Source organism: Camelus bactrianus, chromosome 19 (genome assembly GCF_048773025.1).
Source record: "Camelus bactrianus isolate YW-2024 breed Bactrian camel chromosome 19, ASM4877302v1, whole genome shotgun sequence".
NCBI lineage: Eukaryota > Metazoa > Chordata > Mammalia > Artiodactyla > Camelidae > Camelus > Camelus bactrianus.
Genome location: NC_133557.1, coordinates 35993344 through 36009979, shown reverse-complemented (window position 1 = coordinate 36009979; position 16636 = coordinate 35993344). Strand labels below are relative to the sequence as shown.

At 50.4% G+C, this 16636-nt stretch overlaps 1 protein-coding gene across 5 annotated transcripts in view; it reads right to left on the bottom strand.

Annotated features, from left to right (window-relative positions):
* Positions 1-16636, bottom strand: part of RALGAPA2 (Ral GTPase activating protein catalytic subunit alpha 2) — a 265479-nt gene that overhangs the window by 104892 nt on the left and 143951 nt on the right. For 4 of the 5 annotated variants that reach the window (XM_074347799.1, XM_074347798.1, XM_074347801.1 and 1 more), the window contains 6 exons: positions 13561-13689; positions 8569-8697; positions 7664-7722; positions 4861-4969; positions 1441-1551; positions 92-160 (listed from right to left, as the gene is read on the bottom strand). In XM_074347799.1, coding sequence (XP_074203900.1) covers positions 92-160; positions 1441-1551; positions 4861-4969; positions 7664-7722; positions 8569-8697; positions 13561-13689 — 606 coding nt within the window. The remainder of the gene's footprint in view (positions 1-91; positions 161-1440; positions 1552-4860; positions 4970-7663; positions 7723-8568; positions 8698-13560; positions 13690-16636) is intronic. The other variant, XM_074347800.1, reaches the window with a different exon arrangement.

Sequence of the window (16636 nt, the reverse complement as noted above, 5' to 3'; positions counted from 1 at the left end):
GACAAAGGCCACCCCTCTGTGGGGTATGGTTTACCATTGTGTCTCATATTTCCCCAAACTCCAGGGGAACCTCAGCTCGTGGGCTGCTTACCTTCTTATCGGCTTCCACTGAGGAGTGCTCTGCACTGGGCAACAGAAAAGCAATTGTGGCCACAAGGATCTGTGCAAAAGACAAATCCCCAGTCAAACAGACCGTAGTGAGGGTTTTGGGAGCCATGTATGCAATCAGAGTCCCAGGATGGCCCTGCCACTGAGCCCAGCCTGATGCCAACTCCTAGAGGAAGCTGACAAAAAGCCAAGAGTCATTTTAGAGATGTGTGTGCTCCTGAAAACCAGCAGAAGGCAATGGGGCCAGGCTGGCGGCAAAATCAGGGGCATCAGAGAAAGGAGTATGTCTCTCTGGACTCACACAATTTCCATCATCGGTCTCCACGCTTTTCACAATGAAAGCAAAAAACACTTCCAAAAATAATTATGAAAATGCTCCCATTTGATAATTTTCTCATAAATTACTCTGGGTCCCTGTCCGCCTATGGTCCCGGGGGAACAGCACCCTCTTCATTCCCACAGGTGTTCCCATGTAGGTGATAAATTATACAGCTGCCCTAAAAACCCGACTTGGCTTTCTGCAGCATCTTATCCTCCTATTGTCCGAAGCTCTACCTCAAGTCTAGGTCCCTTAAGATCGAAAATCACTCGTGATTTCTGACGGCTCTCCGAGAGAACAAAGTGACCTCACTGGTGAAATTTATCTAGGGCCAAGAGAAAAATCAACATCACGTCTTCTCTCTCCCTGAGATACCACGTCCGGATGTGTACACAGCAGGGCGTGTTTAAAGAAGCGCAGCGACAGAAGCCGGCGGGGACGCGTGCGCCTCACCACTAGGCACCTGCGGGCCGGGGGTCCTGCTTCTGCACCAGCCGGCGCCCCCCCGACAGCCCCGACCTCGGGGGCACGCTCGCTGAGAAGACCCTTCCCGTTCCCTCTCTTCCACCAACTACCCCACAGAGGGTGTGCGAGTCGCAATCTCGTTACAGCTGGGTAATCACGCTGCAGCAGAGCAGGGCCCTGTTTTACACAGCGGCCCCTCCCCGCCCCCCGCACACAGGGCATCGCAACCAGCTGCCTGCTCCTCGTTGGCACCATCCAAATTACTCGGGATGAATGAGGCCCAGTCTACAAAAGGCCTCTTTGTTGCGGTCGTGTCTGCCTTTCCAACCCCGCCAGTGTAAGACTGCCCTGGAACACTGGTGGCTTCTTACGCAGGGCCTGGAATCACAGCTGAGAAGAACCAGGGCAATTTAGTCTTAAAATGGGTGACTCGCGTGGCAATTTAACAGTCGGCCCTCTAACAATTGTTTGAGTATCCATAGTTAATTAAGTATCAAATATAATCAGAGGAAACGCTTGTGTTCTAGCATTACAGGAGGAAGACTTACTTCTGCAATTTTCCGAGGCAGAGAGGTTTCAAAGACCTGAAGCTTTTCCCAGTAGGAAACCAGCAGCTGAAGGACGTCACAGGCTACCTGGGCCACGATTTTGTTAGGAAACTGTGAAAACAGACAAACAAAAAACCACACAACCCCAAGCTAAACAACCTCACTTAGCACGTACATTATTCCCAAAGAAGAACAAAGTAGTTCTTTCTCTCCAGCACTGTTTAGGGATGCAAGTCCTGGTTCTGCATTAAATGTAAGAAAAGTGCATCTTGTTCCCAGACTGTCTGTGCATGATCCCCATTCTGCAACTGCCTCTGTCTGGACTGGCTGTGTTAACGTCCATAACGTTCTACAGAAACACGTCACTGTCGTGCAGTCACCTGGAAAGTAAAGCCACAACTTCAAGCACCTTATTCAGATCACATAAATGACAGTTCTGGCAACGGGGGGAAAATAAGACGTAGTACATTGTTGAGCATCCCCTGGGTGCCGGACCTTTTCCAAGAACTGACTCACTTTCGCACTGATAACTCTGCACTGACAGCTCTGAAGGTACACATTCCCTTCATTTTACACGCGGAGAAATGAGAATGGACCCAAAGACTTTCTATACTATGACATTAAACTTAACATACAACTTTAACATTCTAAGAAATGCAAGAAATGTGGCACTATGGGAACAGAATTCAAAGTTACGTAGATTCAATAACTGAGTATGTTTTCTGGGTCTGGCGTGAGTCCAGGGTCCTCTTCCATTTCTTGTGAGACAGCATGTCAAGAGGACAGTCCCTGGAAGGACTGCTGGCTGGGGATGTGCGAAAGGGATGACGATATCCTGACCATGGTGGGCCTCTGCCCATTCCTCAAACACTCTGCCTTATTCCTGCCTCAGGGCCTTTGCACCTGCTCCTTGCTCCACCTGGGACACTCACTCCCCAGGTCTGCATTTGGCTGGTGCTGCCACATCTTTTAGATCATGGCACCAGATGTCCTCTCCCCCGTGAGGCCACCATGCCTGTCCGAAGGCGTAGGGCCCACCCCCTGCAGCCCTTCGGTTTTGTCCCACTGCCCTGTGGAGTTTCTGTATTGCACTGAAGGCTATCAGAGCTGAACGTCCCTGCTTGTCTGCTTGTTCTTTTGTGTTTGTTTCCCCACATCTTGTTCACCATCATATTCCTAGTGCCTGGCCTGCCCCTGAGGGGGTCTGAGGGGAAGATGGAACACGAAGGGAGAGGAGGAATGGGAGTGGGCACTGGGCGTGTTTCTGCTGCATCTCAGCGGTCAAGTCATGGGGCTGAAACACGGCTGGCATGGCTCTTCCTGCTAAGCTGGAGGCAGACAAGGTGACCATGGTGACATGAAGGGAGTGGCAGACAAGAAAGACAAGAGGGCTGTGGACAGAGAAGGGTGAGGCTGGAGAGCTGGGGACAGACAGCAGAGAGAAGGCCCTGCAGAGCAGGGAGGGTGGGCTGACCCTAGGGGAACGCAGGAGCGGACAGCACCCTTCCAGGCAGCGGGCCGGGCACAGGCACAGAGGCAGGCAAGGTCGCTGTGTGTTACTGACACACGGAGCATCTCAGGGCACGTGGGGAGGAAATCACCCACTCACTGGCTCACCTAGCGCAGGCTCACGGAGTCCCCACCACATGCCAGCACTGGACTGAAAGCACAGGGGACAAGGCATACGGGGCGAGGCAGTCCCTGCTCTGAAGGAGCTGACAGCTCAGGGCAGCAGGCACGTCCACGCTGAATGCACTGGTCCGTGGGGCACGGGGTTAGGCCTGTCTGTGGATGGACCCCTCTGGCAGCCGCATGGACCAGACCTGAGGGTCCAGACTAGGGGCCGGCTGTGTAAGGACGACCCTGGGGCAGCAGGTGGGAATGAGGAAGGCTGTTCAGGACTCTGAGACCAGGACGGGCGGTGGGGAAAGGAGGGGAGACGGTCGTGATGGCCCCTCAGATGGGCTGGGAGAAGGAGTGGCTGGTGGGCTGAGGGCCGGGGCTCAGTTCAGGCCCCTCTCGGTCGGGGTGCCTGGGAGGCAGGGTCAGGAAGCCTCCAGAGCCTGAGCTGACATTTCCATCCCAGTGCCCTCAGCCCACGTCCTGGGCAGAAGGCCGGAGTCTGTAAGTATGGCTCCAGCCGAGAACAAACCACCCCCTCCCCACCACCCACATGCTGTCCCACCAGAAACAAAATCTCCGGCGGCTGGGCAGTACCTGTTCCCTCACTCCTGCAGCCACAGGCTGGTTTTCATCCACAGCCCCGGGGAGCATCTCCCTAGACTGCTGCCCGCGCCCTTCCCACACCGAGGGCACAGTCACGGCCAGGCCAGCCTTGCCAAGCGCTCCTGGAGGCGCGGCCACAGCAGAGCAGTGCCCAGAGCAGGGCGGGGCCCACGAGGCAGGAAGCCCCCCGCCCCCGCCGGGCCTCCTGCTCCTGCTGCCCCCAGGCCGGCCTGGGCCTCCCGCTCCTCTCCCTGAGCTCTCTTACACTTAACGGGAGACCGATGTGGCTGATCCCGGTCCCCTGACTTCTCAGCAGCTCAGGCTGCGGCAAGTTCCTGGGCCTTCTGCTTAGTCGCCCTCTCTGTTATTTCTAGAACGGGCAGAGTGGCAGCGTCTACGGGGGTAGGAATTCGACCGGACGGTCCACGCCTGGTGCTGGGACCCCCAACAGAGCAGGGGCTCAAAGCATGGCAGGTACATTCTGTTCTGGTTTTTTTTTTGCGTAATTACAGAAAAATTAAAGCACTTTTTGAAAATTTATAGGAATACTAAGACAGATCTGGCCCAGCGGGAGGCGAATGCCCAGCAGGTGGCAGCTCTTCTTACCGACAAAGCAAAGGGGGAAGGACCCCCTCCAAGTGCCCGGGGCCCAGCGGACATGCGCACTGGGGCGGCCACCCAGGAGCTATCCCGTCTCTCTCAGTCCTGCTGAAGAGGCCAGGGCATGACATCCCACTTCCTGGTCACTTCGGCCAGCAGCAGACAGGCGTCCTGCTGACCACAGGAGCTGCCAGCCACCAGAGGAACCCCACTTGGCCACTGGGCTTGGTCCACGGAGCTCAGGCGGTGGGCGGCCAGGCTGCAGCTGCCAGTGGGGAAGCAGCCATTGGTGGCCCCTCCCGGGACCCTCACAGGACGGTCAAGGTGGCTCTCAGAAAACAAATTTTTGTTTGTTTAAAAAAAAAAGTCCTATTTATTTATTTTGATAGAGGTACCGAGGATAGTCCCCAGGACCCCCTGCATGCTAAGCACACGCTGTACCAGTGAGCTATACCCTTCCGCCCAGAAAAATAATTTTAAATCGAAACGTCTCTGTAATGTAAGGGAAAACAGAGATCAGGCTAATTTGAACTAAAATGGTTGAACAGCTGGGATGCAGCTTAACGTCCAATACGCAGGGTGAACTGGCAGTACCTTCAAAGTGACACCAATGACATTGACAGCCTCCTTCAGCTGAGGGTGGCCCGTACGCTCCGCGAGCTCCTCACATATCCAGACCCCCAGGGAGCAGATGGCGATGCACCTTTTGAAAAAGAAGAAAATCTCTCAGGAAATATAATGCATTTTCTTAGAATTGTCAAATGACAAAATATTTCACATCTTGTTTACAAAGTCGCAAAAATTACAGATACGTTAACAAAATTTCTCCTTGAGAAAAAGATAAGGTGCCCTCAACAGACCAGTTTTCAGGACAAATAGAAATATTGGTAGTGGTTAGTAATTAAATATTTAATGAAATAGATGGTATGTGTTGTCATAGCACACATACCACTTATTTTTGCTGAAACTAATTTTTTTACATTGTATTGCTTCAAGATAATTTTGAGGGAGAATCAGAAATACGAATCTTAGAAAATTGTTAGGAATTGAATTTGTAATTGGTCTCTTTATACAATAAAACACACAATGCCTACCACAAACAGTAGACACATCCTATATTTTAGAGTAAAGAATATCTGAGTAATAACTTTTAAAATAAGTTTTACTCTTATTTATTTTAAGCAACGTGTTGAGACAAAATTATTCCTTAAGTTGCATAGCCCTTTAAAAATTACCTTTCTCAATTACATATCAATTTTAAATGTTAATTCTCTTTGGAACTGACATATTCCACTACCTTCTGCAATGATCAAAAAGTCATATTCTTCTGAATTTTTTCTGAATGCCCATATATAAAATTAAAATGTTTGCTCCCCAACCTGCTCACTTGCAGAACAAAAAGGGTCTTCAAACCACTACCTGGAATGAGATGTTCGCTGTAACGCGTATACACTGTTCTTCGGAGTAAGAGGTCACATCGCGTGCCCATCAAACCCGACACACTGCCTGGCTCTCCACACCCACCGTCCCTTTGTGGTCAATATAATTCAGCAATTAAAATCAATCTTTCTTGAGGTTCTAGAACCACCACATTTCACTGGCTTCTCACCTCTTTAAGTCAGAATGCACTACGTGCTTCAGAACAAGTTAATTAAAAACCCTTGGCCACCACGACACCTTCTACCAAAATGCACCCGGTAAAGGGGTGTGACTCCGCCCCTAGAGGCGCCGGGCACCTGCTGTTTCTCCAGCACCAGGATCACGCAGGAGGAGCCCCACGCGACTCCAACCCTCGGCCTTCCCAGCTCCAGGGAGCTGTCTGCGTCTCTCTCTCCTCTGGCCTAACTTCTGCTCTTGCTCTCAGTCTAGAAACTGCACTTTGCATCTTAGTTTGCCATCATCCCCACGTACTCTGTGTTCTTTCAAAAAGCCTCTTTACTTTCCCCCAGCTTCACTCAGACTCTGGTTGTTCAACCCACTAAAATCTATACAACTTGGAATTACGCCCAGAATCCTATCTTTATGATTTTAAGAGCCGCTCTTCCTCTGTGTGCGCGTGTGTGTGTACATATGAGTGTGTGTTCTCGTATTTTTTACAATCCATTAACCTATTTGTTAAGTGTAATTTGTTAGGAGCAAAGATCTCTCATTTCTAGGAACACCTGCATTTCTCTGTCACTGTTAGCCTTGCACCATGGAGAACACTGTGACCCGTAAAATGGTTTTATAACCTAACCTACTCTCACCTGCCTTGAGTCTTAAGCCACACTCGCGTACAACAGCTCTTCCCTGCAATTTTCTCTCTTTGAAATTCGTCATTTAACATTTCCATTTAGCGTCCTCCTATTCTGATACACGCAGTCATCCCTCACGGCTAGGAGCTCCTGTCAGTCAGGGCTCTCTGTACCCCAAGGATGTCCTTTGTGATTGTGAGTGAGTTTTATCTAACAAGACTCTTTTTCAAGCCGATGGCAATATTCCAACACACTCTCTTAACACTGTTTGCTACCATGCTATCTCATAGCACTCCAATTTATGAAACAAAAACTTACTATTTTGTCTTAACTTTAAAAAATTGTCATTCACAATCATAACTACATTTCGCTATATTCTCTCTCAGCTCTCCCCCATTTATTTGAAGCCGTGACCGTATTTCAGTCTGCTTGCTTATCTGCCCTCATGTGACTTAATTTCACTGCCTAACTCCTCTGACACGGCTAAGACAGACGGACCACAGCATACACACTTCTACTCCACTTCAACGCCACAACATTTGGTTTTCTAGTCTAAAGCAAAAGGGAAGGAAACGGTACTGCCAAGACTCGCCGAAAATTTTAATATAGTGAGTGTGGGTAAAGGAGGAATCAAAGATTTTCCCCAAGTTTCTGGACTGAAAATCTGGGAAGACCCTGAGACGAAGTCAGGACAGTTAGGCTGCAGGGGCAGGTGCGGACTCGCGGCTTCAACTGCGGTTGTGTTAAGTTTGGGTGTGCCAATGCTGGCAGACGCAGCCAGAATGTTCGCAGACACTGTTGAACGTCTCCTGAGGTACAAGACCATCCCAGTGGAGAACGGCTACCTCACATATCCACCATTTCTGTAAGTTTTGGTTTATCCTCCCTGATTAAACATACCAGGGAATGCGTGTATGTATTTATAACCTTGCTTTTTCTTACCCAAAAGGGAGTACACCATAGAGTTTTCTGCACTTTCCTCCCTTCACTTAACAATGGCACCTTTGAAAAAGTTAAGCAAAGCATTTTCCTGACATAGCCCTTACCGGACTTTCCAGTGTGTGTAAGAGTAATGTGGCGGAATAAATGGTTTTAACATTCACTGATTACACATAAATGTGTATCTTAAAATTCTAAGCGTTTACCTGGTGTTCAGCATTTACCTGGCACATTCATTTGGCTCCTCTGTGGCATTCTTCAGTAAGATACTTACGAGGTAATGCTAGAAACACAAGACGAAGTGAAATAAAAGCTCTGCTCAGTAGTTGACTCCCCACACGTTCTGTCCGTGTTCCAGGCAGTCAGGGTCTCCTGAAGGACTGGGGTGGGTGCTCTGGAGAGGCCCCCCCACCCCAGGGAGAATGTGGAGAAGGACGCGGGGCACCAGGGGGGCGGCAGGATGGTCTCTGTGGGGGCTTCTCTGGGCAGTGACGCCAGGTGTACAATGAACGCTGGCGAAGCAATGAGCCTCCCCGACAGGAAAGCCTCGGTTTTCCTTCCCTTTAATTGGATGACACCTTGTGCACTGAATTCCATGTTGCAATTGTGTGCTATAGCTAGATTAACTGACTCTGGGATTTGAAAAGCATTTTCATTGGTCCCAAAGTCAGTTGAGGAGAGAATGTTTACTTTCATTCTCCAAGGACTAATCTGGAATTTCAAAATCTTAGCAATATTTAATCAGGCCAATGATGGGGCAGAATACTGAGCTTATTTCAAGCATTTCCTATAAATTCATTTGATGCACTAATGCAGCATAATTAAACTGATAAAAATCATTACAAAGAACGGTTCATTACCTGCTTATGATTCGTAGGCATGAGAAGCAGATCTCATTAAAAAAACACCTGCGGAACCGAAGCATCAGTTACGAGTGCGACATGCTCTCAGTGCAGCTCATTCAGTCCCTCTTCACAGCCTCCTAAAGAGGCAACTACTGACACATTTAAATGCGCAGCACAACTTTCAGGGACAACAGCACAGTGCATAGTAGTAGAAGGGAGAACCACAGGCTGGAACTGGAAGGTGCTAAACCTGAGATTCAGATTGGGTCAAACGCATTCCGTACCTTGACGTCTTCTGTCCCAGGGATGAGGTCAGTCACCTCCGGCACTGACTGCAGCAGAGGGATCTCCCGGTAGGTATTTGGAAAGCAGACCAGAGACCCGAGAATGGTGAGAGCTTCTGGACGAGGTGCCTGCACGCAAAACAGGGAGTGAAACGCACGTTTTCCTTTTTGTTAGGGACGTTTGCCAAACGACAACATGTTTTACGTTTGTATGATTGTGAGAGGGAACCTTTATAATTATTTTATCCTAGATAATAAATATCAAACTATGCCTGGTTACTTCCCCCCAGGTGAACGTTTAAGCGAGAGAGGATGACCCGAATGCAAAAGCAAACTTCCAGGGAATGGAAAGTACCCCTCCCCTTGGCTGAAAACAAGCAGGGTGAGGACTGCGCCGCAGACTCGCTCAGGGTCAGGAACGCAAGTCCGGCTCAGTCCTGACTGTTTCACCTTTTTCTGTTCTGTTATCTTATTGTTCTTGACAAAGGAGAGCAAACTGGTAAATGGTATCAAGTAAATAATTTTGCTGTAAAGACAGTTCATGAAAATTCACAAGGGAGAGGGGCTCTAACTTTCGGAAGGTGGGGAAAGAGAAAAGACACCAGCTACCGAATTTCCTGCTCTACCAGGAGCTACTCAGCCAACACCCCAGGGTCTGACCTCTGGTGCGACCCAGAAGCCCCCGTTTGTCCGTTACTGGGATTTGGTGCCCATTCAAGGAGGCACTTTAATTTAGTAGCTCTCAATTCAGCCGACTTACTAGAAGCTGTGATTGGCCAAGAAGAGGGGGAGGAATCAGAATGACAAAGCTATGTCATCGGACACCCACCCGCCTGTCCATCCACCCCTCTGTCTACTTACTATCCTCTAGTAATAATGAAAACTATGGCAGCTGGCAGCTGAGTCCTCACCCTGCGCTGGGCACGGTTCTGAGAGCTGTACCGGCACCTCCTCAGACAATGCCCTCAACAGCCCGACGAAGTGGACAGACACTATGACCATCTCCGTTTCACAGGTGAGAACACTGAGGCGCAGACATGAAGCAGCCCTTCGAGTGATGGACCCTGACTGGAACCGAGGCCTCTAACTGCAGGGTCCACAGCGAGCCTGTACGGTCACGCACCCCGGCGTGACACGAGAGTTCCCCTCTCTCAGAGAGATGGGGCAAGTGCGCGGAGTCGGGCTGGGGAGGCACATGACGGCGACATGGAAGTCAGTGACGCACGTGCTGTAAGAGCTGCACCCGGGGACGTCACGGGAGCCCAGGACATTCGTTCTTTCTGGGCTTGGTTCTCATCAGCACACAGGCGAGTAGGAGACAATATAGAACACAGACAGAGTCCAGGAAACAAGTCGAGATGATGCTGCGCTCTGCTCAGCGTGGTGAGGAAGCACTGAAACCCTGCTGCCAAGGCCACCGGCGGAGTGGGACTCAGCCAGGCAGGTGGAGAGGGAGGGCCGGGCTGAGGAGGCAGGCGAGGGTGGAAAAGACACAGGCGGCCTGGGCACCACGAATTGTCACCAGCCCCGTGCCCAGAGCCCAGAGCACGCGAGTGTGCAGGCCGGGCGTGGGGCTCTGACGCACAGAGCGGGCGACAGTGACGGCGGCTTTGTGCAGGCATCGGCCTCGGGGTGAGGTCACCTCTTGTTCACTGTCTTATTTCATTTTTTAGATACAAAAACTTGAAACAACTACAGCAAGACATCAAGACTTGCCAAAGCAGGTCAGAGAGCACACAGTTTCTCGTCACGTGAGCTCCACAGTGCCTGGTCGCAGCCGCCGCTGGCAGTGGCTCGGATGCAGCTGACAGTGCCCTGGTGCCCGGGAGCACCGCAATCACGCGGCCTCTTGGGCACCTTTCCAGGTTCCTGAGGAGGCCCAACGTCGCCAGGCTGGAACCTCTCGCTTCCTCGGGACCTAAACTCCAGGACGCTGAGCCCGCTCCTCTCCTCCACCTATGCTCACTCCTCGGGGACGCCTGGACCCGCGGACTGAAACGCCTCCTGGGTGCCGACTCCCCAGCGCATCGCTCTAGCCCAGGCTTCCTTCCCAAGGACCCGATCTGTGGCTCCGTCTCCACCGGGGGTCCAGAGGGCCTCTCGCTCTGACAAGCGCCATCTCAGCAGAGGCCTGCAATCCCGTGTGTTGCTAACCTGCCTCCATCACTCTGCCCTCCCATCTGCTGCCTTTACCTCTCTCCATGCTCAGGTTAAGAAAATCTCTGAACAGAAAAGTAGAGAGAATCTTATATCCATACACCCAACACCTAGACTCCAGACCTTACGACTCGTCTCATTTATCTCCTTTCCAGTTTTTCATTTCAATATTTAAAATTCATTTAAGTTTCCACTTTCAGTTTTAGAGCAAGTTCAAGACACTGTGTCTCCCACCCGGGGTCCTCTGGCACCCCTGAGTCCCCGCTTTGGGTTTTCCCTCCTCATCCATCGCTCCGTGACGTGCTGTGTATTCGCTGGATGTTTGCGTCCCCCACGAAGGCAGGAGTTAGGCAGCCCTTGTCACGTCTCTCCCCCCAAGCATGCCCAGTGAAACCACCTGGAGACAAAGGGGCAGCTGCGACCCTGTCCCGGTGGAAGCCGGCCACGCACAGGCTCTGTGTCAGCTTCACCTCCTCCGTGAAGACACTTCTCAGGGACGTCTCCCTCTTGTCATGCAGAACTAACGAGTCCCACACTGGTGCCCCCCACCCCGGGTTCTGGGGGTGATTCTACTGGGGCAGCCGGAGACTCACGTGCAAATATTAACACTTGGTTTGCCCGTCTGATTCCTGGAGGGTCGGAACCCTGTCACACTCACGCAGGCAGGCCCTGGCACGTAGCAGGACCACAGTCCGTGTTTCTCCAACAGACTTGTTTGTCGGCCTTCGCTCACAGCTGCCCTCTACCCACTAGGTCGTCTGGGTCTGAGCTTCACCGAAGCCACCTGCTTCCTGAGCAGGCTTAACTGTGGCGTCCTGTGTGAGCCTGGCTCGCACCGTGGGCCTCCAGGCTGAGCGCTGGACTCTGCAACCACTGGGCACAAAGCACCGGCTCTCACATACGTAAAACAAAGAGTTGCTCCACGGCTTTATGCAAAGGATGGAACAAATCTGATCATGTTTTGGCCTCGGCACTGAGCCCACAGTCAGCCCCAATTTACGCCCAGAAGAATGAGGCCTGTGTGCGGAAGTGTGTCGCCCAGGACAGGTGACTGGTACTGGTGCTGCGGGCATGGACCCCAGGCCAGACTGGACAGAGCTCCGGCATCAAGAATCGGAAGGGAATTCCAGGCAGCACCTGCCTCATGTGCACACCATAGTGCCCCCGCTGTACGCTGGGGACCTCTGGATTGGTTCTGGTTTGGGGCTGTTACCAACAGTGCCCGCGAGCACAGACCCCACCGCCTTTGGGTGCCGTGAGCCCGTGTTTGCCCTCCCTTGGCCACAGCTGCAGGTGCGCAGCAGGGGCACCCCAAGCTCGCAGTCAACTTGCGTGAACCGGCAATTCTGACACGGCAGGTATGCCCCGTTGCAACGCCTCTCTCCAGCTCCTTTATAATTTTAAGCCTCCAGTTTAAACTAAGAGAGTAATTCAAGGTAATTCCAACCGTCACTGTTTGTTTATGTAGCCCTTACATTCATATTCTCATATATTTTTCTCTCTCTTTAAAAAATGTTTTCAAAGGCTACTTTAACAGCTCATCTCGCCTGAAGGTAAACTGTTCACAGAGGATGTCCACCACACGTGGTACCACCGCTAACCAGAGCGCCGTTCTTCTTACAGGAAACTCTCAGAGCAAGTATGGGCCGTGCCAGTAAAGTATGATTTCCCTTCCTACATCCTGTATGTTTTTTCAATGCTGATTTGAATGGTTAAAAATAAATTTGAAAGTTCTTTGAGAATGATTATCCTAAAACCTTTTTGAGAAATAAGTACAGAAAGTTGTCACAGTCTTTACCAAAAAACAGCCAAACAAATGCAGTATTTCCCTTCTTCCTTCCTTTTCTTCCTCCTGTTCTGCCCTTCGGCTCCGGTCTCTTTTCCCCACCCTTTTGCTTTTTAATTTATCCTTCTAAGAAAAAGTTAGCACATGAAAACACCAGCATGAAATACCAGCCACACAAAGTATAGGAAAACAATTTACATTTAAAACCCAGGGTTGGAGCTTGAATGTACCCTGCCCAGAAGAAATGAGTAGAATGAAAAAATAACAACGCGTCAAACCAAGTTTAGGTAGCTGGACCCTCACTGATTTCAGTGCAAGTCCCCGGCAGGCAGTAAAGCTAATTTTACATCCATTCTGAGAGGGAAGAAATGATCTGAACAGGTTAACAGCTGTACAGACGTGATGGCCCTTTAATAAACGTGTGAGAGTGTCCTCTCAAAAGGCATGAATACACTGCCCTCATAATGGAGGTAAACGTGGAGATTACAAATTAATTCCTTTCGTAGCCCTTAATGTGCATTTAGTCCACTTGATTCTAATTTTTAAGCACAAGAACTCTGCCAGAATTTTACGGCATGTTGATAAGAAAATTACATTAACTTTCTGGTTACAATTTCAGTGTTCTAACATTTTAAGAAAGTATTTCCTATTAGGCTTATAATAGCTAAGACTTAGTAATTAAATGAAACATTATTGATAACACACACCTAAAATTCTCTCTTTACCGCAGACATCTATGTCCGCGCCACCATTTACTGAAAGATGCTAATAAGAGTCTGAGGCGGGTCCCGCCTCTGACTGTGTAAATGTGCTGAAATACGAGTGAGGACACGATTCTCACACTCTGGCCTCTTGATGAAACGCCTTTCCGATACCCGGGTGTCATCCTATCCTACAATTTCACACATCAGCTGCCAGGGCGTCTCCCCGAGAGCCTGGTTTCACGTTGCACTAATGAGTCAACACCTGTTAGGAGTGGAGAAATCTGAACCTTGTTAGCGACTCTGACGCCTCCTGGGGGCCGGGCTGCCGAGCGCCGTCTCACTCACCGCCAGCGTGTCTGCACTGAGGACCCTGGCCGCGGCCGCGATGAAGTCCCCCAGCAGCATGGAGAAGCCAGGCAGACCCAGGGAGAAAAAGCGAGGTGGGCAGTGCCTTATGATGGTGTTTAAGACATCCTGGAGGGGGAGATAAGAAAACACAACCGTCACTGGCGAGAACAGAATCCCAAAGCCATCAGTTTGTCTGTACACACGACTATTGTACGATCATCTCAGAGAACAGAGACTGCGGAAATTCTTCAGTGAAAAGGGTTCCGAGAGGCGGCTCAGCCCCAGGGCTGCTGTGCTCATTTTACCGGTGGGAGAAGGGGGACACTAAGCTGGAGGATGACGCGTCCAAGATCTAAATCATGGCACTGGGCCTAGACACCTCTTCCGTCTTCCAAGGCGAGCTCCGTGGACAAGCTCCAGGAGTGTTGACGTAGACACAGAAGTAGAACCTGCAAACATCGATCACTTGCAATATTCTTCAGTTCTCCAAAGTTACAGCACACTGTTACATTAAAACCCTTAAAGCAGGCAAAGAGATGGACACATCCACACTTGCGGAGACGCCACAAGCTAAGCAGTTGGCGTGAGGGAGCGCTGTAGCGCTGTGACGGGTCACACGCTAGGGCTGGGTGGTCGGCGGGGCTCCTGGGAGAAGCGGACGGCGAGATACACGTGCCCGGTGCACGGACCACCTGCTGCTCAGGGTGCAGCGTGTAGACCATCCTCAGCCCGGAGGCCTGGTGTCCCTGGGTCTGGGGTGGCCTCTCATTGGTGGGTGGCCGGCTGGCCCCGCCCACCAGCTCTGTTCTGAGGCTGTCACCCCATTCCAGCCTCCACTCATGCCACGGTCAGGCCACATCTCTGAAGCCATCTGTGCGAGTGTTTGTGTGCAAAGGGGATTAGTCAGAAAGCCACAAACTGCTTTCATGAAGTTCTAGGTCAAGCACAGCAACCAAACGTAGCGCGTCACTACAGCTATGTGACCTGAAATCGTACACCCACAGTTAGTCACAAAATCTGAGTACAGTAAAATACTAAAAAAAAAAACCCCCAAAAAATCTCCTTTTTTTCCCCCTCAAATTTCAGTGTGGCTATTTGAAAAATCCTTTAAAATAATCCTGATTTGATTTGATTAAATTAGAGCAAAGGAGTAGCAACGTGCTAAATTCTACCCTGTTCGTCCTTTATAATAAAAATAACTTCATTTAGCAACTTGTCATCTTAAAAGAGGATTTTTATGTGTTCACAAAACATTTTTTCTAAGACTTCTTTTTTCCTAACATAGTGGGCTCATTTAGTTTCTACAAATCATACTGTTTATGTCTTTAAAATGACTGCCTAGCACTTCCTGTATTAAAGCTCATGTACAATAAATAGTTTAGCAAGTACTAATACAAGGTTTTAGCATTTCAGCAGACTTTTTCTTATACCAAAAACAAATAGAGAGATAAACAGAGAAACAGATAAAAGGGAGGAAGGAAGGAGGAAAGGAAAGAAAAATCCGAGCACCCCGCTGCTGGGTTAATGTTTAAACCTGCTGTAATCACGTCCTTGCTGCACATTAGCGTCCACAGCGGCCAAGGCAAACATTCTGGGGGCTGAGCAGATGGACGCGGCAGCTTAGAAAGTGTGTGGTCAACTCACGCTCCAAGAGCGGAACAAAAGCTCCACCTTTCTCATAACGAAGGCTCTGATTAATGCCCTGGGCTCCTCACCACACACCTGTAATTACTCACAGAGGTGCGCTCTGCGCAGGGCCCTGTCGCTGAGGATCAGGCACCGAGCCCTCGGGCAGCAGATGGGAGCGGGCTTCTGTTGACATCTGCTGCCTTGAAAGGGTTCGTGCAAACCTGGCTCGCAAGGTAGCAGAGCGCTGCGCATTTGAAGATTAACACTGCAAACAAGCGTGATGTTAACTTTGTTATGTTTGTGTTAATTCCATCTGTTGAGATGAGGAACCGAGCCTGGAACCCTGTAGATTTTTCAAATCTTTAGCACATACTTAAAAAAATCACCTATTTTCACCACTGGAATTTAGGGTTTTAATTTTTAAAAAGAAGGTAGTTTGCTAGGATAAGTTTATGGGAATCAGGAACTAAGCCCTTTCAACAAGCTGCAGCCAGAATCCGTCAATGAAACCCCTTCTGCTTCACAAGTCACACGTGCCAAGGCAATGAGCTGTATGTGGGGCATTCAAAAAAAAATTACTAAGTTGCCACTGATGCTGAAGAGAGCAGAAATGCGTGCTGCGGGGATCAAGTCACTCGGCCCCCCACCCCTGGACCTCGGCCAGTCTCTTCAACGGAACCTGCTTCTGTGGGCAAGAAGATTGGAAAGAGAGGGCAAAATAACAGATGGCCAGCCTGGCCTGCCCGCCACCCACGTAAGACGGCCCCCGGGAGAAGCGGGCCCGCCGCTGCCGCCAGTTAAAGGAGCACTGGCCAGGGTGAGCGCGGGGGTTAAGGAGGGAACAAACACACGGCCGGTCGGCCAAGTTAGGGCCATATGCTTGCCTGCGCTGCTTATCCACACAGAAGCGGAACAGCCCGAAGACGGCATCTTTGTGACGGCAGTCTGAAATAAGGAATAACTGCGGTCCTCGGGAGACAGTAACTGCATCTTCCCTACGGAGGGGGGTCCCCACAGTGCTGCACTGACTTCTAGAGGGTCCTGCCTTCGCCTTCCTGCCGCACATGGGCGTCACAGTGCCAGCTGGCGTCTTTGGGAAAATGAAAGTCTTGAGACGAAACTTCCTCGACCATGTCCAGGGCGCTTCCCAAACAGCAAATATTCATGTGTGACCCTCATGCTTTTTGTCATATTCGAGTCCAAAGTGATCATTAGTTGTCTGTTTTTCAAAGTAACTCACTTCAAAAAACATGTAACTAAGATTATTCTGGAAAACTCGTATCCTGTGTCATAAATAGAATATACCGCTGAAGTCGGTACCACCACGGTAAGCCAAGGCCACTGAGTTTGTGCTAAGCACCGCAGTCTGACGGGGCGCTCCTTGTCAAGAGGAGGTCAGAGAAGCACTGTGCCCGCTGCAGCCGGCCTGCCCGGGGCCACCGTC